The sequence below is a fragment of the Anomaloglossus baeobatrachus genome, chromosome 4, assembly GCF_048569485.1.
Source record: "Anomaloglossus baeobatrachus isolate aAnoBae1 chromosome 4, aAnoBae1.hap1, whole genome shotgun sequence".
NCBI classification, from domain to species: Eukaryota; Metazoa; Chordata; class Amphibia; order Anura; family Aromobatidae; genus Anomaloglossus; species Anomaloglossus baeobatrachus.
The window spans coordinates 453,903,632-453,930,037 of record NC_134356.1 but is presented as its reverse complement, the minus strand read 5'-3'; the positions used below and the strand labels follow the sequence as shown (position 1 = coordinate 453,930,037).

At 46.1% G+C, this 26,406-nt stretch overlaps 1 protein-coding gene across 2 annotated transcripts in view; it reads left to right on the top strand.

The window, feature by feature from the left end:
- LOC142303842 (zinc finger protein 609-like) overlaps positions 1 to 26,406 on the top strand; it is a 147,653-nt gene that overhangs the window by 13,579 nt on the left and 107,668 nt on the right. For both annotated transcript variants that reach the window (XM_075345631.1, XM_075345630.1), the window contains exon 2: positions 14,727 to 15,628. In XM_075345631.1, coding sequence (XP_075201746.1) covers positions 14,897 to 15,628 — 732 coding nt within the window. In that variant the 5' untranslated portion in view covers positions 14,727 to 14,896. The remainder of the gene's footprint in view (positions 1 to 14,726; positions 15,629 to 26,406) is intronic.

Sequence of the window (26,406 nt, the reverse complement as noted above, 5' to 3'; positions counted from 1 at the left end):
AGTCGGGACCCAGCTAACCATATAATAATGGCTCGTCCCACATTTACCCCTTTAATTTCATAAAACGGGGGGAGGGGGCAGACCTTTAACCATATAAAATTAAAAGCGGAAAATGCTTGGCTCTCTGTTTTTTGGCTTCATTATTATTTTTTATCTCTACTGTAGCCAATAAACATGGGTTGAATGGAATAAGTGTTTGGAGAACAACCTTGGCACTTGTCATCTGTGGCAGAACGATGGCTGGCAGTTAAGTGGTGTCGTCCTTGTCTTTGTTTAGCTTTGTTGAAGCCGGGGCGGGCACAGACACAAGGGGGCCGTGTGCGAGAACAGTGCATGGGCCCTATGCAGGGCAGTATCATACAATTCCACTTGATTTGGAGGTGGAAATGGGTCCCCTTGTTCCGTGGGCCCCATATGGTATGCTTCCCCCGCTAAGTTCATTACCTATGTTGTATCATCGGCGTTTAGAACAATGTTTTTGAATATCACAATTAAGTACAACTAAGAAAGATATTAATTATTGAATGAGCGAGCGCATGTGCAATAACAGTGTTCATCAGCCTTGTCTGGGGCATTCTTGGCATCTTTATGCCTGATAAAGAAACAGCGCTTTGGAAAATGATGTATTTTGTTGCTTTAGACACCAAGAAGGCTTTTCCCCAAGGTCACAAAGCTCCGATCTATGGGGAGATAAGGTATGCACACCAGTGACTATGTAAGGGGAATACATGGAATAGCAGAAACTGCTGTGTGAATACTGACATGAAAAATTCAATAGCTACATGTAAGAATGAAATGTGAAAAATGGAACCTGCATTACTGCCATGAATTCAGACATAGAATGGAGTTCCAAACGTTATTTCTTATTTGTTAGTAGTTTTTCGTTTGAGAACCCTCCCCACACACCTATTGCCAATCCACATTATACGCATATATAGCCTGGGTCTCAGCTTCCCATACATGGTAAGTTTTTTAACTGCATGAGAGGACACACACAAGCTAGGGACCCCAACGTAGAGAAATACTTTGGCGTAGTGTTGGGGCTCTATTGCATTGATCAATTCAGTAGCTAAATTTCTCTTTATTCATATATTCATGGCAGTAATGCAGGTTCCATTTTTCACATTTCATTCTTACATGTAGCTATTGAATTTTTCATGTCAGTATTCACACAGCAGTTTCTGCTATTCCATGTATTCCCCTTCCATAGTCACTGGTGTGCATACCTTATCTCCCCATAGTGATGTTTTTTAGGTTTTTGCACCCAGTTCAGACATAGAATGGAGTTCCAAAAGCTCCGATCTAGTCATTGAAGTACTTGTCTTGTTTCCAGCATGTAACCGCAGGGAGTGTTACCAAATTAGAGACACAACCGCTCAGGTCACATTTGCCCAAGTAGGGCCAAGCTCCGTCTGCCTTGTCTTTTCATTGGCCTGACCTCCTCGTCACCCTTCCGGAAGTATGATTCAGGCCACTGGGTCAAAGACTCAGTGTTGTCTTTCACAAGCAAGTAACCATCTGGCACAAAGGCGGCTCTGAAATTAACATCTCGAGTGCTGGTGCTAAGAAGGAATGCTTCTCAACTATCACATTTTAAGATTAAAGAGTCAAATGTAATGAAATGATCATGTTTTATATAATATACATAGTAATATATTTAATATACTACTTATATTCATAGTAATACCTCCAATTCCCCATCCACCGCAGCCTCTGTCTCCTTTTTCTTGCCTAGTGTTGAGTGCGGGTGGCAGATGTAGTGATGTCATCACTCCTCCTGACGTCCTCTGTGTGGCTCCGGCATAAGCTGCAGCCACCACCACTGAACTCTTATAGACAGCAATACTGGATATAACAGTTGAGGCCGCGTTAATTAACGTAAAAAAAACAAAACACCGTTATAATACTCACTTAGGGGAGCAGTCTGGTGGGTGGCGCTGCTCTCCGGTCCGGCGCCTCCTCTCTGCTGCGATTGCCATCGTTCTTCTTCTGAGGCCCATGTGCATGATGCGGCCTACGTCATCCACACTGGACAGCATTGAGGTCTTGAGCAGGCGCACTTTGATTTTTCCCTACTCAGGGCAGATCAAAGTATTGTAGTGCGCATGCACGGGTGGGCTTTAACCTTTCCTTGCGTCTGCGAATTACAGTACTCTGAGCTGCCCTCAGCAGGGCAGATCAAGGAAGCCTGAGCAGGACCACAAAGCTGGCCTGGGCTGGATAGAAGGAGGATGGAGATTGCAGCAGGGAGAAGGCGCTAGACCAGAGAGGAGCGACACCCATCGGACCGCCCCACCTAGGGGAGTATTATAAAAGTGTTTTTTATGTTATACAGAGGGGCCTGGGCTCTTATATACAGCATTCTTTAATGCTGTATATAAGACCTCAGTGGTGTTGGTTGCAGCTTAAAGTTGCCAAAGCTGGTGACAGCCAGGTTCCGTTTAACAGTACCGGGCCTTTGGACACCGATACTGTTAAGTGTCGCAATTAATGCATCTCACGGCCTGCCCGGGCCTATATGGCATTTGCCAGATTTGGTCAATGGTCAGTCTGGCCCTGGTAGTTGATGTGGCACATGATGCATGATGATTGCCTTAAAACATTCCTCTATGAGTCTCAAACTCCTTTAACCCCTTAAGGACCAACCCACTTTGTATGTTAAAGGGAACCAATCACCAGGATTTTTGTATATAACCTAAAGCCAGTGCTATACTGGCACTATCAGGCTGATTCTCTACATACCTGTAGTGGTCAGCTAGGATTTTTAGGTATTGAAACCCAAGAAAGTAAAGTTTATAAAATCGGCAGAGTCTTGAGTGACAGCAGCTGAGCATCAGATAATAGCTGGGGGGGGTTATTTATAGTTATCCCCTCCCCTTGTTAGAATTAACATAACTAATATACGATCGATTCATTTGTGTAAGGTCATGTCCATGTGATTAGAAGGCCCCGCCCCTTCTGGTCACATGGGTATGACCTCAGCACATGACCTGCAAGGGAAAAAGGGAATAGATTGTATAACTCTGAATACCCTCCCCCAGATATTATCTGATCCTCAGCTGCTGTCACTCAAGAAGCTGACGATATGATACATTTTACTTTCTTGGGTTTCAAAACCTAAACATCCGAGCTGAATACTACAGGTATGTAGAGATTCAGCCTAATAGTGCCAGTATAGCACTGGCTTTAGGTTATATACGAAAATCCTGGTGATTGGTTCCCTTTAACCCCTTCAGCCCCCGGGCACTTTCCGTTTTTGCGTTTTTGTTTTTTGCTCCCCTTCTTCTGAGAGGCGTAACATTTTTATTTTTCCATCAATCTTGCCATATGAGGGCTTGTTTTTTGCGGGACGAGTTGTACTTTTAAATGAAACCATAAGTTTTACCATATAGTGTACTGGAAAACTGCAAAAAAATTCCAAGTGCGGAAAAATTGCAAAAAAAGTGTGATCGTACAATAGTTTTTGAGATATTTTATTCACTGTGTTCACTATATGGTAAAACTGAGGTATCTATGTGATGCCTCAGGTCGGTGCGAGTTTGTAGACACCAAACATGTATAGGTTTACTTGTATCTAAGGGGTTAAAAAAAATTCACAAGTTTGTCCAATAAAAGTGGCGCACGTTTTGCGCCATTTTACGAAACACGTAGTGTTCTTATTTTTAAGGATCTATGGCTCAGTGATGGCTTATTTTTTGCGCCTCGAGCTGACGTTTATAATGGTACCATTTTTGCGCAGATGCTACGTTTTGATCGCCTGTTATTGCATTTTGCGTAAAACATGCGGCGACCAAAAAACGTAATTTTGGCGTTTGGAATTTTTTTGTGACTACGCCGTTTACCAATCAGATTAATTGATTTTATATTTTGATAGATCGGGCATTTCTGAACGCGGCGATACCAAATATGTGTATATTTATTTATTTTTTAACCCTTTAATTTTCAATGGGGGGAAAGGGGGGTGATTTGAACTTTTAGGTTTTTTGTTTTTTTTTTTTTATTTTTTAAAACTTTTTTTTTTTACTTTTTTTTTTTTATTTTACTAGTCCCCCTAGGGGGCTATAGCAATCAGCAATCCGATTGCTGATCGCTATCTGCTGATCACAGCTATACCGCTGTAATCAGCAGATTCAGTCACTTTGGTTTTCCCTCTGCTCTCGGCCCAGGGAAAATGAAAGTGAAACATCGTAGCAGCAGGCGTCATCACATGACCCTGTGCTACGATGGCAACCACCGATAGTCACGTGATAACACACGTGACTTCCGGTGGGGGCGGCGGTGAGTAACAAACATGGCCGCGCGCATTTAAATCTTGCTGCCAGACTTTGGCAGCAAGATTTAAGGGGTTAATGGCCGCGGGTGGAAGCGATTCCACCCGCGGCTAGCAGGCACACATGTCAGCTGTTGAAAACAGCTGATATGTGTGCCGATCCACGCCGCCTGCCCGCGGCAGGGGGCGGGGCTTAACGGGACACGATCCTGGACGGATAGATCCGTCCAAGGTCGTGAAGGGGTTAATGACCGAGCCTCATTTTTCAAATCTGACTCCGTCACTTTGATGTAATAACTCTGGAATGCTTCATCATACCCCAGATATTCTGAGATTGTATTTCCGTGAACTCCTGTACTTCATGTTAGGCTAGGTTCACACTTCTGTTGTTTTGCATCAGTCACAATCTGTCGCCTTGAGGAATTACGGTATCCTGCAAAATATTTTGCAGGAATCCAGTTTTTCCCCATAGACTTCTATTAGTGACGGATTGCGACTGATGATGCTGCGTTGCATCCGCTGCGTCGCGGTCAGTCGTTTTTTAACTGACCACCGGGCGGGAGCAACGCAGCCTGTAACGTTTTTTGAGCAGCGCTATCCGTAGGATTTCGCTGTGCATGCTCTCTCTGGCTCCCTGCACCCGTAACCAGGATACACATCAGGTAACCAAGCAATGCGCTTTGGTTAGTTACCCGATATTTACACTGGTTACGTGTGCAGGGAGCCAGCGCTAAGCGGTGTACGCTGGTATCCGAGATAAATATCGGTTAACCAAGCAATATTTACCCTGGATACATGTGCAAGGAGGCCGATACTTCACCACTCGGCTCCGCCCCCTCCCGCACTCCGCATGTGTACACACACACTCATATATATATATATACACACACACACACACACACACACTGACTTGTCCACAGCCCTGCAGTCCCCGCGGCACTGACGTCCTCAGCGCCACGGCCCCCCTCGCGCTCCGCCCCCCGCACACAGCGGAGTTCGACAATGATTTCTGTTCTTTGTCATCCGTTGTACAACGCATCAGTCACATGCGTCAAGCAACGCATGTGACTGATGCAAAACAACGGAAATGTGAACCTAGCCTAAAGCGGGCTTTACACACTGCGATATCGGTCCCGATATCGCTAGTGTGGGTACCCGCCCCCATCTGTTGCGCGACACGGGCAAATCGCTGCCCGTGCCGCACAACATCGCCCAGGCCCGTCACACATACCTGCCCGGCGACGTCGCTGTGACTGGCGAACCGCCTCCTTTCTAAGGGGGAGGTCCGTGCGGCATCACAGCGACGTCACTGAGCGGCCGCCCAATAGAAGCGGGGGGCAGAGATGAGCGGGACGTAACATGCTGCCCACCTGCTTCCTTCTGCATTGTGGCCGGGAGGCAGGTAAGGAGAGCTTCCTCGTTCCTGCGGTGTCACACGGAGCGATGAGTGCTGCCGCAGGAACGAAGAACAACCTCGTTACTACTGCAGTAACGATAATCGAGAATGGACCCCCATGTCACCGATGAGCGATTTTTGCACGTTTTTGCAACGATGCAAAATCGCTCATCGGTGTCACACGCAACGGCATCGCTAATGCGGCCGGATGTGCGTCACCAATTCCGTGACCCCAACGAGTTCGCATTAGCGATGTCGTAGCGTGTAAAGCCCCCTTTAGTGGTAAATGTTGCTCAATATTATATATGTTTATTTCTGAAAATTTAGGTTTGTTTTTTTTTTTTAACTTCAGTTTTCAAACTATTGAATTTTTCTGCCCTTAAACCGGATAGTTATACCACACAATAGTTAATAAATAACATTTGCCACGTGTCTATTTTACATCAGCACCAGTTTGAAACACAATTTTCTTTTTGTTAGAAGGCTTAAAAGTTCATCAGCAATTTCTCCTCATTCCAACAAAATTTAAAAAGATTTTTTTTTTTTTATTTTTTTTTAGGGACTACATCACATTTCAAGTGACTTTGAGAGTCCTATGTGACAGAAAATACCCAAAAGTGACTTGTTTGTCGATCTGAGCCCCATAAACAGCTCAAAACCACATTAACACTAGAACTACTGGACTCGTGACACCTATATAGAAATACATAGTGCAAAGTAGTCAAAATGACTACCTCAGTAGTTCTGGTGTTAAGGCCCTGTGCTCACTGGGAAATAACTTTTTCTTAAGAAAAATCCGCACCCTCTGGCAGAATACCGCACCCGTAGCAAAAACCACGGTAATAACGCACCCACAGTTTTGCCGCGGGTTAGTCCCTACAGGTTTTTAACATTATCTATGTCAAAAACCGCAGGCACCTGCGGAAAAGAAGTGACATGCTACTTCTTTTATTGCTGCAGAAATTCTTCAGCAAAACCTATAGGGAAAAAAACAGTGTGCTCCCAGCATTTTGGTTTTCCCAGAGATTTTGCTGGAGAAGGACTGCAGAAAGAGTATGAACAAAACTGCATTTTTTCTGCAGCCAAAACCGCGGCAAAAAACTCAGTGTGCGCACAGGGCCTTAAAGTGAACCTGTCATCAGAAATTTAGCTATAAAGCTAAAAGTTCCCCCCTCTGCAGCTCCTGGGCTGCATTCTAGGAAGCTTCCTAAAGTTCTTGTGGCCCCTTTTATACCAAAATAAACACTTTGTAAACTTGTACCTTTTTCTTATGCAAATTTCGTAAGTCTTCCATGGGGGCAGGCTGCCTGGGGTCCGTTGCTGTCCTCCTGCCGATTTACGCCGCCCCCAAACGCTGAATTTCAAACCTCAGGACGCCGCCCCTGGGTGCCCGTGGTCCCGCGCATGCGCTGTTCCACTGTAGCGGTGCCGTGCACTGTGTGCACGTGTGACCGCTGGTGACGCTTTGCGCGGGCACGAGGTTATGGGCGGCGCTGTGAGTGTCATCAGCAAGTGCCGCCCATAACCTCGTGACCGCACTTTCCCCTATTACTCCAGCGTTATGCGCAAGCGCTCGCTGGCCAGATGACCGGACGTCACATCCTGCTGAGCAGGATGGGAAAGAGGTGACGTCCGGTCATCTGGCCAGCGAGCGCTTGCACATAACGCTGGAGTAATAGGGGAAAGTGCGGTCACGAGGTTATGGGCGGCACTTGCTGATGACACTCACAGCGCCGCCCATAACCTCGTGCCCGCGCAAAGCGTCACCAGCGGTCACACAGTGCACGGCACCGCTACAGTGGAACAGCGCATGCGCGGGACCACGGGCACCCAGGGGCGGCGTCCTGAGCTTTGAAATTCAGCGTTCAGGGGCGGCGTAAATCGGCAGGAGGACAGCAATGGACCCCAGGCAGCCCGCCCCCATGGAAGATTTAAGAAATTTGCATAAGAAAAGGTACCAGTTTACAAAGTGTTTATTTTGGTATAAAAGGGGCCACAAGAACTATAGGAAGCTTCCTAGAATGCATCCCAGGAGCTGCAGAGGGGGGAACTTTTAGCTTTATAGCTAAATTTCTGATGACAGGTTCCCTTTAAGAAGTTTATTAACACTTTAGGTGTTTTACAGGAACTTAAACAATGTGGAAGGAAAAAATAAACACTTTACCTCACAAAAATATTGCTTTAGGCCTTAATTTTGCATTTTCGCAAAGGTTACAGGAGAAAATGGACTATACAATTAGTTGTACAATTTCTCCTGAGTACAGGGATACCCCATATTTGGTGGAAAACTACTGTTTGGGTGCACGGCATGGTGCAGAAGGGAAGGAGCACCATTTGACTTTTGGAACATAGAATTTGTTGAGAGCCCTTGATGTGTCTACAACTGACCTCCCTTTAGGAAACTATACCCTATAGGCTACATGTGCACGCTGCATCTTTTTGTGTTCACAAACTGCAGCCAAAATGCAGCCAAAACTGCACCTTATCAGAGAGAGCCTGGAAATGTCACAAAAAAACGCATGTACTTTTAGGTGCGTTTTTGGTGCCTTTTCGGTGCGTTTTTCACACCCTGCGTTTTTGCTGCGTTTTTGTGACAAATGTTGACAAAAACGCAGGAAGAATGAACATGCTGCATTTTATTTGTCACAAACCTTTGACAAATAAAACGCTGACAAATAAACTGCAACGTGCGTATGACAAATCTGACTTCTCATAGACTTTGCTGGGAAGTCAAATGTCAGAAAGTTCTGACAACAAAACTGCAGCCAAAAAAGCAGGAAAAAAAGCAGCGTGCGCATGTAGCCTTGAGGAATTTTATCTAGATATGTGGTGAGCACCTTGAAGCCCAGGTGCTTCACAGAACTTTGTAACATTGCACCGTCAAAATAACATCACATTTTTTCCCCACAAAATTGTTACTTAAGCCCCAAATTTGTAATTTTCATAAGGGTAACAGGAGAAAATTGACCCCAAAATTTCTTATGAAATTTGTCTTTCGTTCGCTGATTCCTCATATGTGGTGGAAATCTATTGTTTGGGAACGGCATAACTTGGAAGGAAAGGGGCACCATTTGACTTTTGGAGCACAAAATTGGCTGGAATAGATAGTGGACGCCATGTCACATTTGTGGATCCCCTGTTGTGGAAACCCCCCACAAGTAACCCCAATTTGGAATCTGTACCCCTTGAGGAATTTATTTAGATGTGTTGAGCATCTTGAACCTGCAGCTGCTTCATAGAATTTTAAAAAAATCAGACCGTGGTGAAAATTTTAAAATTATTTTTTCCCCAAGAAAATGTTGGTTAAGCCCCCAATTTTTCATTTTCATAAGGGTCACAAGAGAAAATGGAGCACATCTTTTGTTGTGAAATGTCTCCTGAGCACAGAGCTACCCCATATGTGGTCAGAAACTCATTTGGGCACACTGCGACACTTGGAAGGGAAGGAGCGCTATTTTGATTTTTGGAGTGTAAAATTATCTGCAATAGATTGTGGATGTTATGTTACATTTGGAGAGCCGCTAAGGCTCCGAAACAGCAGAAACTCCCCCAACAAGTGAAACAATTTTTGAACACTACACCTCTCAAGTAATTTATTACGGGGGAGCATATTGAACCAATTGTGCGTCACAAAACACAGAATTTTATAATATTGGGCCGTAAAAATGAAATGTTTTTTTTTTTTTTCCCCCAAAAATGTAGCTTTAGCCCTAAACTTTTCATTTTCACAAGGGTAACAGGAGAAAATGGACCTCAAAATTTGTTACACAATTTCACCGGACTACGGCGATAACTTACATGAGGTCGAAAACGACTTTTCAGGCACTGTGCACAGCTCAGAAGGGAAGGAGCGCCATATCGGAGTGCAGATTTGTTATGGTTTGCAGGTGCCATGTCACGTTGGCAGAGCCCCTGAGGTGTCAGTATAGCAGAAACCCCCATAAGTGACCCCATTTTACAAACTGCACCATTTAATTAACTCATCCTACTGTTTCAGTGAGCATATTAACACCACGTATGTTTCAGAAAATGTTTATACCATTTGTGCAGTGAACAAATAATAATTACATTTTTACCACTAAAATGTTGTTTTAGCCCCAGGGTTTACATTTTCACAAAGGAAAATAGATAAAAATGACTTCATAATTGTCACACGAATTCTCGTGAACTTGACAATACTCCATATGTGACAGTACAATACCGTTTGGCCACACGGCGAGACTCTGAAGCACTGTTTGACTTTTGGAGTGCAGACTTTCCAAGAATAGTTTGCGGACTCCATGTGCAGAGCCCCCAAGTGCCAGAGGAGCAGTCAGCACCCTCAAGTGAGCCCAATTTTGAATTACACCCTAAGGCCGGGGCCACACGGGGACTACTGCGATCCCCTTGCATGAGACTCGGCTCGTGCTGGCAGTACAGCAGAGCCGAGTCTCATGCTTGTGTCCTTGCAACTGAGGTCCGTTCGTGCGAGCAGACCTCAGCTGCGGGGGGCGGGCCGGCACTCAGGAGGGGAGGGAGGGATTTCTCTCCCTCTCGCCTGTGTAGCCGGCTATAGACATTCTCGCTCTGCACGCACGGTACACCGGTGTACCGCGAGTGCAGTGCGATTTTTCTCTCGCCCCATTCACTTGAATGGGTGCGAGAGAAAGAGTCTCGGATTACAATCGCAGCATGCTGCGATTGTTTTCTCGGTCCGATTAGGGCTGAGAAAATAATCGCTCATGTGTGCTGTCACACAGGCTAGAATTGGTCCGAGGGGAATGCGATGTTTTATCGCACTCCACTCGCACCGATTTTCTCGCCGTGTGGCTTAGGCCTTATGGGAATTCATCTACGGTTGTAGTGATGATTTTGACTCTATGGGTGTTTTCCAGAAACAAGCAGCAATGGATGTTGCAGTGAATTGGAAATCTGCCATTGCAGTGCCCGTAAATTATAGTGCCCATCTTACCCAGCCTGAACGTCTTAAAACCTTCACCCCAAATTTAGTGGCCTCTCCTCACATTAGAAATGCCAACACGTGTGGATTCTAACTGTGTTTTAGGTACACTGTGGGGCTCAGGTGAGAGGGGACATTTTCATTTGGGAGTGCAGATTTAGCTAAATTTCTTTTATGGAGGAACCATAGGGCTTTTCCAGAGCCTTTTTTCTACCAGTGACGTTGGTGCCCCCTATATTTCTCCTAACAGATGAAGACCTTGAGTGGGGTTTTGTTTTTTTTTGTGGGTTCAGTAGAAGCTTTTATCGGTTGCATTTTGGGGTACAGAACATTTTGGATCACTTCACATTTACCCTGTGCTCTACGTTGTGCTCTTACATCGTGTTTTTTTTTCTAAATCTATAAAATACTGGATTCAGATACCACCCCCAACTAATCCATTTACATGAGGCAGCTCAGATAGTATGCACTGTTTGGCAATGTCCGACTTTAAGATTTGCACAAAAGAGGTGGTCGAGGTTTTAGCTATACCCTTTTCTTTACATTTGGCTTTTTTATTGCGTTTTTTCCATTTTTATTTCGGAGATGTGTTCATGAGCTCTACTAGATCTGCAGCAGAGAAAACATTGATTTTATCAAAATGACAACAATCAGCTCAGTAAGTGACACATCGCTGGTGTCAGGGTCTCTGTCTCTACATTGTGCTGCTCTCAGATGAGGTAGCAAAAACCTGGTGACAGATTCCCTTTAACTATTAATATGTTGTATATTTTATGTGATTTACTTATAAGCTATGTTTTTTGTAGACTTTACACTCTTCATGGTGTATGTCGGTAAGGCCACATTCAGCCACTGTCCTAGTTTCATGACTGGCTTTGATCCAATTTTCGTGACCGTTTAATCCGCGTCACCTATGAGAAAATAAATAATATGCAAATTTTCTTATTGATTGCAATGATCACATACAGCACATGGGTGGTATCTTGTGCTGTCTGTGATCCATAGACTAGTATGGTTCATTATCAACCGTGACTGATGGAAAACTGACATATCTGTTATTTATTTATTTTTTTGTGAACACACAGCTAATAAAAAAAATGTAAATTCCCCTGTAAACTTTAAGGCTGTGTGCACACAGTGCATGTTTTATGCTCATTTGGTGCAGATTTTGGCACAAATCTGCATGTTTTTCTTTGAGATTTCTAAAGTGTTATGCACACTTTGCTTATTTTTTCCTTTGTAGATTTGGTGCAGAAAATAATCTGTATCATGTCAGTTGTTGGTGTGTTTTTTTAGCCCTTCCACTCACTAGCTTCATTAAGAAAAACGCTTGGCACAAAGACGCAAGTGTTTTTTTGTTGCATTTCTCTGCACGAAGGTGGAGATTTGATGCAGAAAATGTCTGCACCAAATCGGCAACGTGCGCACATAGCCTAGAAGGCACATGTTCTTCTCGTGAAAATCCTAGCTAGAAAACGTACGTGGTTCATGAACATATGAATAATGCCTCAGAGTGTATCTTGATGATTTAAAGCACCACTCCAGCGGAGGATTTCTTCCCCCCCCCATCTCTGGAGAGGTGCTTTAAAGAGGTGTTCCATTACTCTGTATTACTGGCCACATCGCTGTAAAGCACATAAAGATGGTTTTTCTCAAATACCTTGTGTAGTACATTCTGCCTCTGGGCGGCGCTATTGTGGTCCGCTCATCCCCATCATGTGACCTCACGGGCTCCATGACCTCTGGGATATGGTGAGGTCACGTCAACTACCAGTTGACCCAACGTCACCGAGGCCGGTCCCAACCTCCCTGAGAGTGCTGTTGGCGGAGTTTCACTGCTCATCACAGCCCAGCATCTCCTTTGCTGCAGAGTGCTGCAACTAGGAGCGATGCTGGGCTGTGACTGATAAGCGGTGAAATTCCACCCACAGCCCAGTGATTCACGGAGACTGGGGCCGGCCTCAGTGATGTCGGGTCAACTGGAAGTTGATGTGACATCACCGGATGTAATAGGTCATGGAGGTCGGGAGGTCACATGATGGGGATGAGCGGACCACAATAGCGCCGCTCAGTGTCAGAATTCACTACACAAGGTATTTGACAAAAGCCTTCTTAATGACCTTTACATCAATGTGACCACTAAGGTTGAGTAGTGAACCACCTCTTTAAATATAAGTCCTTTGCCCCAGCGTTATACTTCCCCTATGGTGTTTTCAACCTTTATTGGCGCAGCTCCGGTCCTGCGCTTCCATCTTGTGACTGTAACTTCTGGCTAGCCACAAGTCAGAAGTTACGTTTCGTGCTCCCAATGTACCTCTATGAGAGGCAGAACAAGGCCAAAATAAGGCTGTCCTAGAGATACATTGAGTACTGACCTCCTGCGCGCTCCATGAAACACTGCAGCTGTCGGCAGGTCACAAATCACCGGAACCCGACAGTAGCAGGGGTGATAGAAGATAAAGACATCGGAGGGTGAGCATAGCATTACGGTCAGGGAACTCTCGTAGAAGCACCACTCCAGCGGTGAAAGCCCCCACTGGACTGGTGCTTTAACATTGATGACCTATCCTTAGGGTAGGTCATCAATGTCTGATCGGTGGGGGGCGGCACAGGGTACCCCGCTGACCAGCTGTTCCTGGTGCTGCCAGCAGCTGGAAGTACTCATTTGCATTGCTGCACATCATCGCTCTGTCAACAGAATGGTGTCCGCGGCCATGTACTGCACAAATAGGAAAAGAATTACATCCATTCCAGGAGTTTTATTGTAACCAAATGTTTAGCTGTAGCCCTAACCCTATCGATGGTCTCTAGTGCGACTGTTTTAATTAGAATTATTGTACAGTACAAACTGTATACATTTTTAAATAGATGTCTTGGACCTAATGAGACTGTTGTATTTACTGTCAAAATCCATTTAAGAAGAAGGCTATGTTCACACAGGGCTTTTTTGGTAAGTTTATTTTTCCTGACCAAAACCTGATCTTGTGGCAGGAAATCTCCTTTGAGTCATCTGTGTTTTTCATGCGTTTTTTAGTGGCGTTTTTGCGGCACATTTGGTGCGGATTTGCTGCTTTTCTTTCTACAAAATGGGTTGTATGAATGAAAAAACGCCGCAAATCTGCAGCAAAGAATTGACATGCTCATTCTTTAAAAACCTGACCAAAAACACAGGTATTTGACAAAACAGTCAGAAAAAAAACCTAATGTGTTTGTGTGTGTGTAAATGAGATGTCAGAAATCTCAGACTTTGCTGGTACTGTAAAAAGCAGCTTTTTTATTAGCATGGATTTGCATAAATCCAAGGCAAATCTGCAGCTAAAAAAACGCAGCAAAAACTTACCAAAAAGAGCCCTGTGTGAACTTAGCCTAAATGGCTCTTTAATCCTAATGCTGAACTTAGCATTTTGAGTCCAGCTATATAAACAAATGACTCCTTAGTTGACGTGTATTCAGTCTCTGCCCGCCCACCCTGACTGACCGATGCAGCTTGTACTGAGCAGTGTGAGATCACAGGAGGGAGGAGGGACGATGAGGAGCTGGCAGTCGGGCTAATTGGTTAGAGATTGACTGGAACTTTGAAAGATGATTTTATGGCTATTCTGACAAGGATTTGTAAAATAAGTACACCGGGCCTAACAGATCTAATTAATAATGATGCTACTTTGTATTGTGAAATCTGGTGACAGCGCCGCTTTAAAGCTTGGTTGGTGTGTTCACTAGAAAAACACTAAATAATCACCACACTACTGGCTAAAGATTAAGACATACTTTACATTCTTTATTTAGTGGATAAGCCTCACCCTTCATTCTCCTGATCATTGGGGGACGCTGTGTTCGGACTCACTGATCCCCGAGTGATGGCCTATCCTAGCAATAAGCTTGTTTTATAATATGACAATGGCCCTTTAACAAAAGAAGAAACTTCCCCAACAGCTAGAAAAAGCCAACAGGTTTTTTGTGTGTATGTATCCATGTTAGTTATGTTAAAGCTTATGTTTTAGCAAATGTTCTTTGTGCAATTATGTAACTTTATTGTCTTTATATTGTGCCTTATGAATACATTTTCTGCATTGTATGCGGTATGAATGCCTCTTAGTGACACTTTTTTCTTTGATTTGCAGTTAGAATGCCGTCTCTTCAAAGATCCAGTGTGATTCTATAACCTCAAACTTTTGTACATCTGTTCCTTTATTTGGCTAAAACACCCGATCCAGGCTGGAGAGTAGAGAGGCTGACACTGCATCCCCGACCTGGAAAAACCTAAGGCCTCAGGAGGGTGCGGACACTTAAGATGTCCTTGAGCAGTGGCGCACCAGGAGGGAAAGGTCTGGACACAAATCCCGTGGAGACCTACGATAGCGGTGATGAATGGGACATTGGAGTGGGCAATCTGATTATTGACTTGGATGCGGATCTAGAGAAGGACCAGCAGAAACTTGAGATGTCAGGATCTAAAGAGGTGGGCCTTCCAGCCCCCAACGCTGTGGCCACGCTCCCCGATAACATAAAGTTTGTGACACCTGTACCTAGTGGTCAAACTAAAGAGTCGAAATCCAAATCAAAGAGGAGTAAAGGTAGCAAGGATGGAGGCAGGAGTAGTCAGACCTCCACTGGACTTTTCCCATCTGGAGAAGCAAACAAAAAAGAAGTGTCAGGACGTTCTGCAGATAACGGGGGAAACTCTGGAGTCCCCTCCTCGGCAGCAGCTCCTTCCAAGGGAGGAGAGAAATCCAGTAAGGCAGCCCGCAGCTCATCTAGCTCTAAAAAAGAAAGCGGAAAGGCCAAGAAGGACAAGAGTGAGGTACCTGGGGCAAGTGTGGACAAGGAGCCCATTGGCATTCTCCAGCCGCCCCCTGGAGTTGGAGGCCGTGGAAACTCTGTGCAGGAAACTATGGGAACTTCAGTAGAACAGATGGGTGGGGGAATGGCAACGGACAGTGGGAATGCATTGAATGTTATAAAATCCGAAAATGATGATCCTGAACTGGATAATCGAGGACTGAAGAAGGTCAAGGCTGAAATGGTGAGTGTGAGGATGCAATATATTATTACTGACATTTAATTCTGTACCATATGCGACAAAGACGACTTTCTCTCTACTTGTCCTCATGTAGCCATTCATCATGTGATCTGCAAAAAAGGAGCTACATAGTAGGATAATGTTCCATGTGGCAAAATTGCATGTTAACCCACAAATATTGCTGACATTTTAGACTATAGAGATTTTTTTTTTTTATTTAAAAAATGCACAGTCAACAAACACATTCACATTGTTACGATGTGCGAGTACTGCCTGGATGGTTTGCTAACGTAATATCTATCTACCTGATCACTATTTTATAGGAGAAACGAATACCAGGCACTGTATAGACTGTGAGCGTTCAAGGGGTTTTACCAAAATTTTATACCTGGGGAGAAGTCTGACTGCTGGGCCCTGCAGAACCCAACCTTCAATGGGTTCTGCTCCATTCATTGTCTATGGGACTGATGGATAAAGCAAGTATACAAACTCCATTTCCCTCAGTGTCTTTGACAATGATTGGCGCAGAAGTTGTGTATGTATTATACCTCTGTATGCAAGATCCCGATGGATAGGGAACAACTGATTTTGAGAAAAACCCTTTGAATGTACATTCCTAAGTTGAACGGTTAAATGGGTTGCTCTCTTTCAATTAAAGGGGTACTCCAAGAAATGTCATAAAAATAAATAACACGTAAAGTACATTTAAATATGACCAATTTTGCTAAATGGCATATTGTTTGTTTTATAAAACGCACTGGGTTAAGACGCACCCCAAATTTAGAGGAGGAAAATAGGAAAAAATAATTTTTAATGTTAAAATGAGGGTCCGTCTTATAATGCTAGTGCATCTTATATTAACTCACCAGGGGGAGCGGCGGTGGTGGAGCGAGTCAGGAGGGTCACAGGGGATAAGGATGGCAATGCTGCGGGCTCGGAGGAGAGGGTGTCACGGCTCAGAAGAAGCATCAGTGGATGGTGGGTCATTGATACTGCAGGCTCTGGGGTGTTGCGGCGGCAAGCGCCATTGAACTGCTGGCGGTTGGCGCGATAGACTTCAGGAAAATGGTGCGTTTGCAGATTGGCATCCGCAGCCGTTTTCTTGACGTTCATCGCGTCAGCCGCCGACAGTTCAATGGAGACCGCCGAGAGATCAATGGAGCCTGCAGTATCGCCGACCCTCCATCCTGTGACCCTCCTGAGCCACTCCATTGCAGTGACACCCCCTCCTCTGAGCCCTCAGTATCGCTGACCCTGTCTCCTGTGACCCCGTTCCACCGCCGCCACCCCGGTATGCCATGGTGGGGGGGTGGGGGTGGGGGAGAGTGTGTCTTATAATATGGTAAATATGGTACGTTTTATTTAGCAAAAAGGTAATCCTTATTTAGTTATTGCCCCAGGATTTGAAATATGTCAGCCCCCAGCAGTTTTCAGCCACCCACGTATTAGGACGTCCTGGGTAAATACGTCTTCTGGAGAGACATCGGGTGAGGGCAGCGTCCTGACAGACATCGGGTGAGGGCAGCGTCCTGACAGACATCGGGTGAGGGCAGCGTCCTGACAGACATCGGGTGAGGGTGTACTTTATTTTAGTTATTTATTTTTATTACAAGTTTCTACCCCAGCTGCATTTTTTAATTTACAAAGAAGCTGCAATGTACTCCCCTTCCCCAGGCCCACCTGTTAGTCTCCGCTGCTCTGGATGTCTGGCATAGCCTGCAGTACCGATGTTGTGTCTACACTGCTGCAGCTAATTAGTGATCTACACAGCTCAGAGCTGCACGTTCTGTCTACATTGGCAGAGTCGCTGAGGTCACTGATTGGCTGTAGTGTTGTCAGGTTATGGTAGCGCCATTGCAAATACCAGACACTGGGGGCAGCGGTGGAAACTCGCTGGTGGACCTGCAGAAAATTAGTACAGCGTGTGTTTTTTTTGTTTTTTTATTGTTTTTTAGAACCTGCAGCTAGAGGAAAACCTTTATCGAAAGGGAACAACCCCGTAAAGATTCTCCATAGGAATGTCATTGATGAGATGGCCTCGACATCCCGACGAAAAACAAAATGATTTCCCTGTATGTGTGCTTGGCTTCCAGGCCACTGAGGATGGTGACGCTTGGAGTGAGGATGAGCTTTTGTAGTACTAGGAATATGTAGTATGTAAAGGGAACCTGTCAGGTGCAATATGCACCCAGAGCCACAAGCAGTTCTGTGCATATTGCTAATCCCTGCCTAACCGTCTCTGTATACACTAGCATAGATAAAGAGAGCTTTAGGGTACCTTCACACTTAGCGATGCAGCAGCGATCCGACCAGCGATCTGACCTGGTCAGGATCGCTGCTGCATCGCTACATGGTCGCTGGTGAGCTGTCAAACAGGCAGATCTCACCAGCGACCAGTGAACAGCCCCCAGCCAGCAGCGACGTGCAAGCGACGCTGCGCTTGCACGGAGCCGCCGTCTGGAAGCTGCGGAGACTGGTAACTAAGGTAAACATCGGGTATGGTTACCCGATGTTTACATTAGTTACCAGCGCACACCGCTGTGTGTGCAGGGAGCAGGGAGCCGCGCACACTGAGCGCTGGCTCCTTGCTCTCCTAGCTACAGTACACATCGGGTTAATTAACCCGATGTGTAATGCAGCTACATGTGCAGAGAGCAGGGAGCTGCGCACACTGCTTAGCGCTGGCTCCTTGCTCTCCTAGCTGCTGTACACATCGGGTTAATTAACCCGATGTGTACAGCAGCTACATGTGCAGAGAGCCGGAAGCACAGGCAGCGTGAGAGCTGCAGAGGCTGGTAACTAAGGTAAATATCGGGTAACCACCTTGGTTACCCGATGTTTATCTTGGTTACAAGCTTACCTCAGCTGTCAGACGCCGGCTCCTGCTCCCTGCTCGCTTCATTTGTCGCTCTCTCGCTGTCACACACAGCGATCTGTGTGTCACAGCGGGAGAGCGCCTTTGAAGAAAACGAACCAGGGCTGTGTGTAACGAGCAGCGATCTCGCAGCAGGGGCCAGATCGCTGCTCAGTGTCACACACAGCGAGATCGCTAATGAGGTCACTGCTGCGTCACAAAAAGCGTGACTCAGCAGCGATCTCGGCAGTGAGCTCGCTGTGTGTGAAGCACCCCTTAGAATAAGTATTTCTAAAGATCTTATATCTTATGCTAATGAGTGCGGGGACTAGGCCCGAGGGTGTTCGTTCCCTTAGCTAGCCGGCCCACATAGCATGCTAGCATACCCCTGTGGGCGTACTAACAAGCTAATGAATGCGCAGCGACACACACGTACCTCACTCTTCACGGCGGAGGATGGATGCGTCCTCAGCACTTCCGCTCATGTGCACTGTACCTCACTGAAGCTGGGAAGCTTACACCTGGAATCAGTTTAGTGCACATGATCGGAAGCCTAGGGTAATCCAGATCATGCGCAGAACGCATCCATCCTCCGCCGGCCACCATGAACAGTGAGGTATGCTGCAGCGTATTCATTAGCATATTAGTACACCCACACGGGAGCGCTACCATGCTATGTGGGTCGGCTAGCCAAGGGAACAAAAACACCCTTGCGACTAGTCCCCGTGCTCATTAGCATACGATAAAAAATCTCTAGAAACACTTTGTAAAGATCTCTTTATCTATGCTAGTGTGTACAGGGACGGTTAGGCAGGAATCACTGATATGCACCCAGAACTGCTCGAGGTTCTGGGTGCATATTGCACCTGACAGGTTCCCTTTAATAGTCACAGATTTTTGGAGGATCATTATACATTGGGGATTCTTGTGCAATGTGCTGCAGCAGCTTTTGTAATATATTTTTAAAAACATTATTTGTAGCCTAAAGTGGAATCTTTATCCCAGGTTCTTGGGTTTCTTGACAGATATCAAACATATAGCTACAAAGTGGTTCGTGGAGATTCAGTACAGATACGTTATGGCTAAAATCCACTGGGAGATATCATTACACCAATGGTCTCTGCGTGAATTAAAATAAATAGGTTATAACCTTTAATAAAGGGAGTGATGACATGCACTGATTACATCCGGCCTCTGCTGACACTGCAAGCTGATTGTTGGGACTGCCGGCCATCGGACCCCCTGATCTGTTATTGATGACCCCCTGTGCACAGTACGTCATCTATATGAGATCAGAGGTGGTCTGACAGCCGGCAGCCCCCCAATCAGCTGCTTGCAGTGTCAGCAGAGGCCGGCTGTAATCAGTGCATGTCATCACTCCCTTTGTTAATGTACTATCTTTTCCTGTTGCGTGTGTATGTTTTGCCTGTGGTTGATCACCACCGCTATACACTGTGATCAGATGGGGAGGCTTTCATTACTTTCATCTCTGTAGTGTGACCTATATAACACTAGCTTTGCTGTCAGGAGGAGGGCGATGGCTGTCAGTGGATTCACCCAGGGGCTCGCTACCCTTCCTTCACATCCAGCCATAGTAGATCTGTATTTAGCATTACACCAGAACGGTGCTGTAAAGGAAATGTGATGGTAACGGGTTGAAGCGCCACTTTTTAATTAACACCCAAGCTATTGATATTCATTGAAGGAATTGTGCTTTGAATTTTTGGCACGGTTTCAATTTTAGATTTTTTATTATTACATGTAGTAGAACAATATTTATTACCATTGATGATTAATTTGAGTCATTCCTCAAGGAATGATTATTGTAACTATCTCTATGAACGTCACCTACTGATCGTATTGCTGATATCGGTGATACTTAAGGCCAGTTCACACATAAGGAGATCGTTGCTACGTCACAGTTTCTGTGATGAAACGACTTCACCAGCGATCTCGTTATGTTTGACACGTACCAACGATCCGCACACTGCTGTGAGATCGTTGGTCGTTGCTGAATGTCCTGGGACATTTTTGGCTCGTTGGAGTCCTTCTGGGCAGGATGGATCTGTATGTTTGACACCTACCAACAATCTCGTTAACTACCTAGATGAGAGCTTAAAGTGTGACACATAGGCGTGTAGTTGCGTCACTTTTTCCGCGCCCCCTCTGCACCGATTGGTTGGCGCTGAGAACAGTAAGCAAACACTTAGGGGTACTTTGCACACTACGACATCGCAGGTGCGATGTCGGTGGGGTCAAATTGAAAGTGACGCACATCCGGCATCGCAGGCGACATCGTAGTGTGTAAAGCCTAGATGATATGATTAACGAGCGCAAAAGCGTCTTAATCATATCATCGGTGTAGCGTCGGCGTAATCCATAATTACGCTGACGCGATGGTCCGTTGTTGTTCCTCGCTCCAGCAGCAGCACACATCGCTGTGTGTGAAGCCGCAGGAGCGAGGAACGTCTCCTACCGGCGTCACCGTGGCTCCCGTAGGATATGCGGAAGGGAGAAGGTGGGCGGGATGTTTACATCCCGCTCATCTCCGCCCCTCCGCTCCTATTGGCCGTGTGACGTCGCAGTGACGCCGTACGACCCGCCCCCTTAATAAGGAGGCGGGTCGCTGACCAGAGCGACGTCCCAGGACAGGTGAGTCCATGTGAAGCTGCTGTAGCGATAATGTTCGCTACGGCAGCTATCACAAGGATATCGCAGCTGCGACGGGGGCGGGGACTATCGCGCTCGGCATCGCAGCATCGGCTTGCGATGTCGCAGCGTGCAAAGTACCCCTAACTGTGGGATGGGATGGAAGGAGGGATGAATCCGGGTGCAGATGGAGCTTCAATCCGAAAAGCAAGCAAGCAACCGGGAACAAAGTACGAATGAATCTGGGTGGAGCCGCAGGCTCAATCCTCAAAGCAAGGCTCAAAAAGGGACAAAGGATGAAGCGATACAAAGTTGCCTTCTAGGCCGGCCGCCCAATCAGAACGCAGTATTGTGCACCATTCGGAGCGGAGGGGTGTGGAAAAGGCGACGCATATGCGCGCCTACGTGGCTTACAGCATCAAACACTACGCCCCTATTCGAGATTGGAATCGTTACATAGCTGCTGTGTGACAGGGTCCCAACGACCAACGAGATCGTTATACAAGTCGCTGCATCGTTACTAAAGTCGTCGGGAAAATGACTGTGTGACATCTCACCAACGAGCTCACAACGATCCGGAAACTGTGACGTAGTAATGATCTCGTTATGTGTGACTGGACCTTTACAGAATCACAAATTATCAAGATCAATGATTAAAGATGGATTCGTATGTTTTTTCCTACAATATACACCAGGTATTTATCATTGGAACCAAAAATGTAATTTGCCAGTGTGATTGTCCCTTGTAAGGGCTTATTCCAACATGGCAGGGTAATACCTTGATTTGGGGAATGGGGCTCTGAAATACCTTGTCGGAAAGAAGGTGGGTATACCATCCACACTGACCCCAGCTACTACTTTTCTAGAATTACCGTGGCTCAGTGGTTAGCACTGCAGTCTTGCAATGTTGGGGTCCTGGGTTCAAATCCCACCAAGCACAACGTCTGCAAGGAGTTTGTATGTTCTCCCTGTGTTTGTGTGGGTTTCCTCCTGGTTCTCTGGTTTCCTCCCACACTCCAAAGACATACAGATAGGGACTCAAAATGTAAGGCAGACTAAAAGGCAACTGAATGCACATTATTTATTCTCTGTTCTTTTCGGTGTACGGCACTGTGTGATTGATGCAGTTTGTTTTGTTTTCACATAAAATGACCTTCAGGGATGGTGGTCCTCACATTCTGTGCTGGGGACAATATGGTCCTCGCATTCTGAGCTATGCTCGAGGTGGTCCTCCTCTTCAGAGCCACGGACTGGTAGTGGTCTTCACCTTCAGCGCTGGAGACCGCAGTGGCACTCCTCTTCAGGGACATGGCTGGTGGTCACTTTCAGTATTTGAAAGAAATGGTTTGCATTGGATTTGTCAATTTAGCCTGGTTTGAGGGGCTCTGACATACTGCGCTCTTCAAGTTTTCTAGTCCGGTTTCACAAGAATCTGGCATATTGTTTTGTTACAGGGGCTAATCCGACCATAAGTTTAGAAAATGTATATGTAACACCTGATTAGTATATATTTTCCTGGATCTTGCAGCTTAGGTGATTTTTAGCTCCGCTCTATTAAATGATATATACAGTAACCACTTACCTATAGTACCTAAAGTAAGAGTCCTGTAAAGACCATCATACATTTTCTTGTTTGTTGGCCGACTACTGCCAGGTTTACATAGGCCAGCGTTCAGGAGCAAACATTCCTATGAACACTTGTTTGGGCGATTAGTGACTTGTGTTTAAGGACTGATCTCCTTTCATAAATCTTTCTTTCATAGGTTGTAGATTTTATAAAAAAACCCAGAACAGTGTATTAAAGGGAATCTGTCACCAGGTATTTGCTACCTTATCTGAGATCACTATAATGTAGGCAAAGAGACCCCGATTCCAACGATGTATCACTTGACAAAATAGACCTGCATTAAAGTAGAGAACAGGATGTTTTGTTGCTGGACACTCCCCTTTTCTCTACCCTGCTATATACATTATGAGCCCCACATAGCCTCCTATATACATTATGAGCGCCCCACATAGCCTCCTATATACAGTTGAGCCCCACCTAGCCTGCTATATACAGTATGAGCTCCCACATATCCACCTATATACATTATGAGCCCCACATAGCCTCCTATATACAGTATGAGCTCCCACATATCCACCTATATACATTATCGGCCCCACTTAGCCTCATATATACAGTTTGAGCCATCATATAGCCTCTTATATACCGTACATTTCTGTGCCCCACATAGCCTCTTATATACACTGTGAGCCTCCACATAGTCTCTTATATAGTGTGAGCCCCCCCATAGCCTCCTATGTACAGTGAGAGCCCTCCCATAGCCTCCCTCCTAAATACAGCATGAGCTGCAGATAGTCTCCCTCCTAAATACAACATGAGCCCCCACACAGCCTCCTACGTAAATACAAACATCCAATATAAAAAACAACAGCAAATCACACATCCTGACCTCGCTCCTGTTCCCCTGGCGCTCTGCTTCGGCCTCTGGTGCATTGACGCTGCACAGTAGACACACCATGATGTGACATCATCATGTCTACTGTGCCTCACGCTGATTGGTGTTCACCGCTGTCTACAGCGGCAAGCGGGCGCAGGGGAAGTCATGTTGGGTATACCACCTAAAAAAGTCAGCGTGTTAGTAACTTGTCAAGTGGCCTTGAGCATCGATTACAGTTTTACTGCGACGTCTTCTGCTGTTCACAAGTTGAGCTATGGTCTGCTGAGGCATGGCATCACACTCTTCTTGAAGGGCGGCCCTCAGGTCATTGAGGTTCTGGGGTACAGAGCTATGAACCTCTACACAGTGACTCAGCTGATCCCACAGGTTTGGAGAAAGTGCAGTCCACTTCTTTTGAGCTACCCCAATCTCCAGCAGCCGTTCCCTAATGATGAGACCTCTATGAGTTGGAGAATTGTCGACCATTAAGATGAAAAAAGGGACAGTGACAGGATTAATGATGTTACTCAAGCAGCAGGGGCTTGTCACTGTACTATTCACAAAGTGTAGGCAGTTCTGTATTGATTAGACACCACCACCATCAAAGTCTCATCTGGTGACTGCAGTGGCTGATGCATATCGCTTTCCTTGACATCTCTAACATCGTTGGTGGCCATCATTTCTACTTAATGTGAATTGGCTTTCGTCAGTGAACCATTGGTCCCTCGTCCAGCGTAGATGACGCCTGTGCCTGGTGGTGTTGTCAGGTACCCTTGCAGGTTGTCTAGCACACAGACCACGCTGATGTAAATGTATTTGAGCGGTTTGCTGTCACACTTAGGTGCCTCTCACCTCCCTTAAAGTGTATATCCAGGACGTTTTAAAATATAAAATGTGCCTAAGCACTAACAGGCATATACCGTATTTTTCGGACTATAAGACGCACCTGACCATAAGACGCACCCTGGTTTTAGAGCAGGAAAATAGAAAAATAAAATTTTAAGCACAAAATGGAATCTTAACACACTGTTATGGGGCGAGGATCTGCTGCTGACACTGTTATGGGGGTAATGTCCCCAAATTCTCTACTAAGATACCCCATCCTGGTAATGATCCTTCTGACTTGTATATACAGTATATACTCCCAACCTGCTCATAATATACCCCCATCCTGCTCATAATATACCCCCATCCTGCTCATAATATACCCACATCCTGCTATACACCCCATTCTGCTATACACCCCCATGCTGGTATACGGCCCGCATTGTGTGGCACATAAAAAAAAATAAACGTTCATACTCCCCTTACCTCACCTCACTCCCTGCAGTATCGCTCCTCCTCCCGTCTGTGTCAGCGGCAGCGCCGCTGAGTGGAGCCGTCCCCGTTACCCTGCAGTACCGCGATCTCCTCCTGGCTGTCGGCGGCCGCTGAGTGGAGCCGTCCCCGTTCCCCTGCAACACCGCGATGTCCTCCTGGCTGCCGGCGGCTGTGTGTGGACACGTGCACACAGTGATGACGTCATCGCTGTGCGCACCGCTAGTCTCCACTCAGTGGCCACCGCACAGACAGGAGGACATTGCGATGCTGCAGGGGAACGGTGACAGGTGAGTGTACTGATTCACTGCACCCCGCGCTGAGGATGATGCACGGGGGGCAGTGAATACAGCCGCACATGATCACTCCAGGCTGTAGTTGCCAGGGGTGATCATGTGGGCCGGCTGTTTATCCCTCGCCCATCATCCCGCCCCCCCTGTCAGCACTGAGAGATGATGGGTGGGAGGATGGGCGTGCATATTAAATGATCGGGTCCACGTGGTCACTGCAGGCGCTGCTGCAGCCTGCTCATGCCCCCGATGACCCGCTCCACCGCAGCACCCTCATTCCCCGCAGCCCTATATTCAGACCATAAGACGCACCCCCCACTTTCCCCCAACATTTGGGGGGAAAAAGTGCGTCTTATGGTCCGAAAAATACGGTAGTTTCTACTTACCTGTCTGTTGTGTCCAGTGCCATTCTTCGCCTGTACAGAGTGGTCACAGAGTGCTCCTGCCGGTGATTCAGCTGTTTCCACTGATATCACGTCAACAGAGCGATGACTTCTCATCCACTCTGCTCTGTAGACAGGACGGGTCAGCTGATCTCATGCTGATTGACAGCAGGCTTCCCACAGTTTGACAGCTGACTCCCCGCTGCCTATCAGCATGATGTTCCGCACAGTCTACCGAGCAAAGCTGCAAAGAAGCCTCCATTCTGTTGTAACGCTGGCAGGACCTCTGTGTGTTGCTGAAGAATAGCACTGGGCACAATAGGCAGGTGAGCTAGGCAACTACATGCCTGTTTAGTCCTTAGGCCCCTTTTTATAATCTTGTTAAAGTACCAGATACACCTTTTATATGTGCCTGGAGTTGTGTGGCATTCATTATCCAGATCCGAAGGGCATTGATCACAACGAAGCTGTCATCGGTGTGGTATGTTGCCAAAGAACATCCACTTCTATGCCTTTCTGTGACTCTTCCAGTCTCTCTGTATCTCTGTACAACCTACTGATGATACTCTGTGACACTGTAAGCTCTGTGGCCACTTCAGTCTGGGAACATCCTGCGTGATGCCTCACAATTACATAGTTACATAGGTTGAAAAAAGACCTAGGTCCATCTAGTTCAACTTTCCTCCACCAATTATACAATGGCGAGGTACTGTGCTGATCAATTGTTAGGTGTGGTCTTGGACTCATGATATCAATATGTGACCAGCATGATGAGGAGGACTGTTTAAATATCAATTCTACCGTATTTTTCGGACCATAAGACGCACTTTTTTTCCCCCAAATG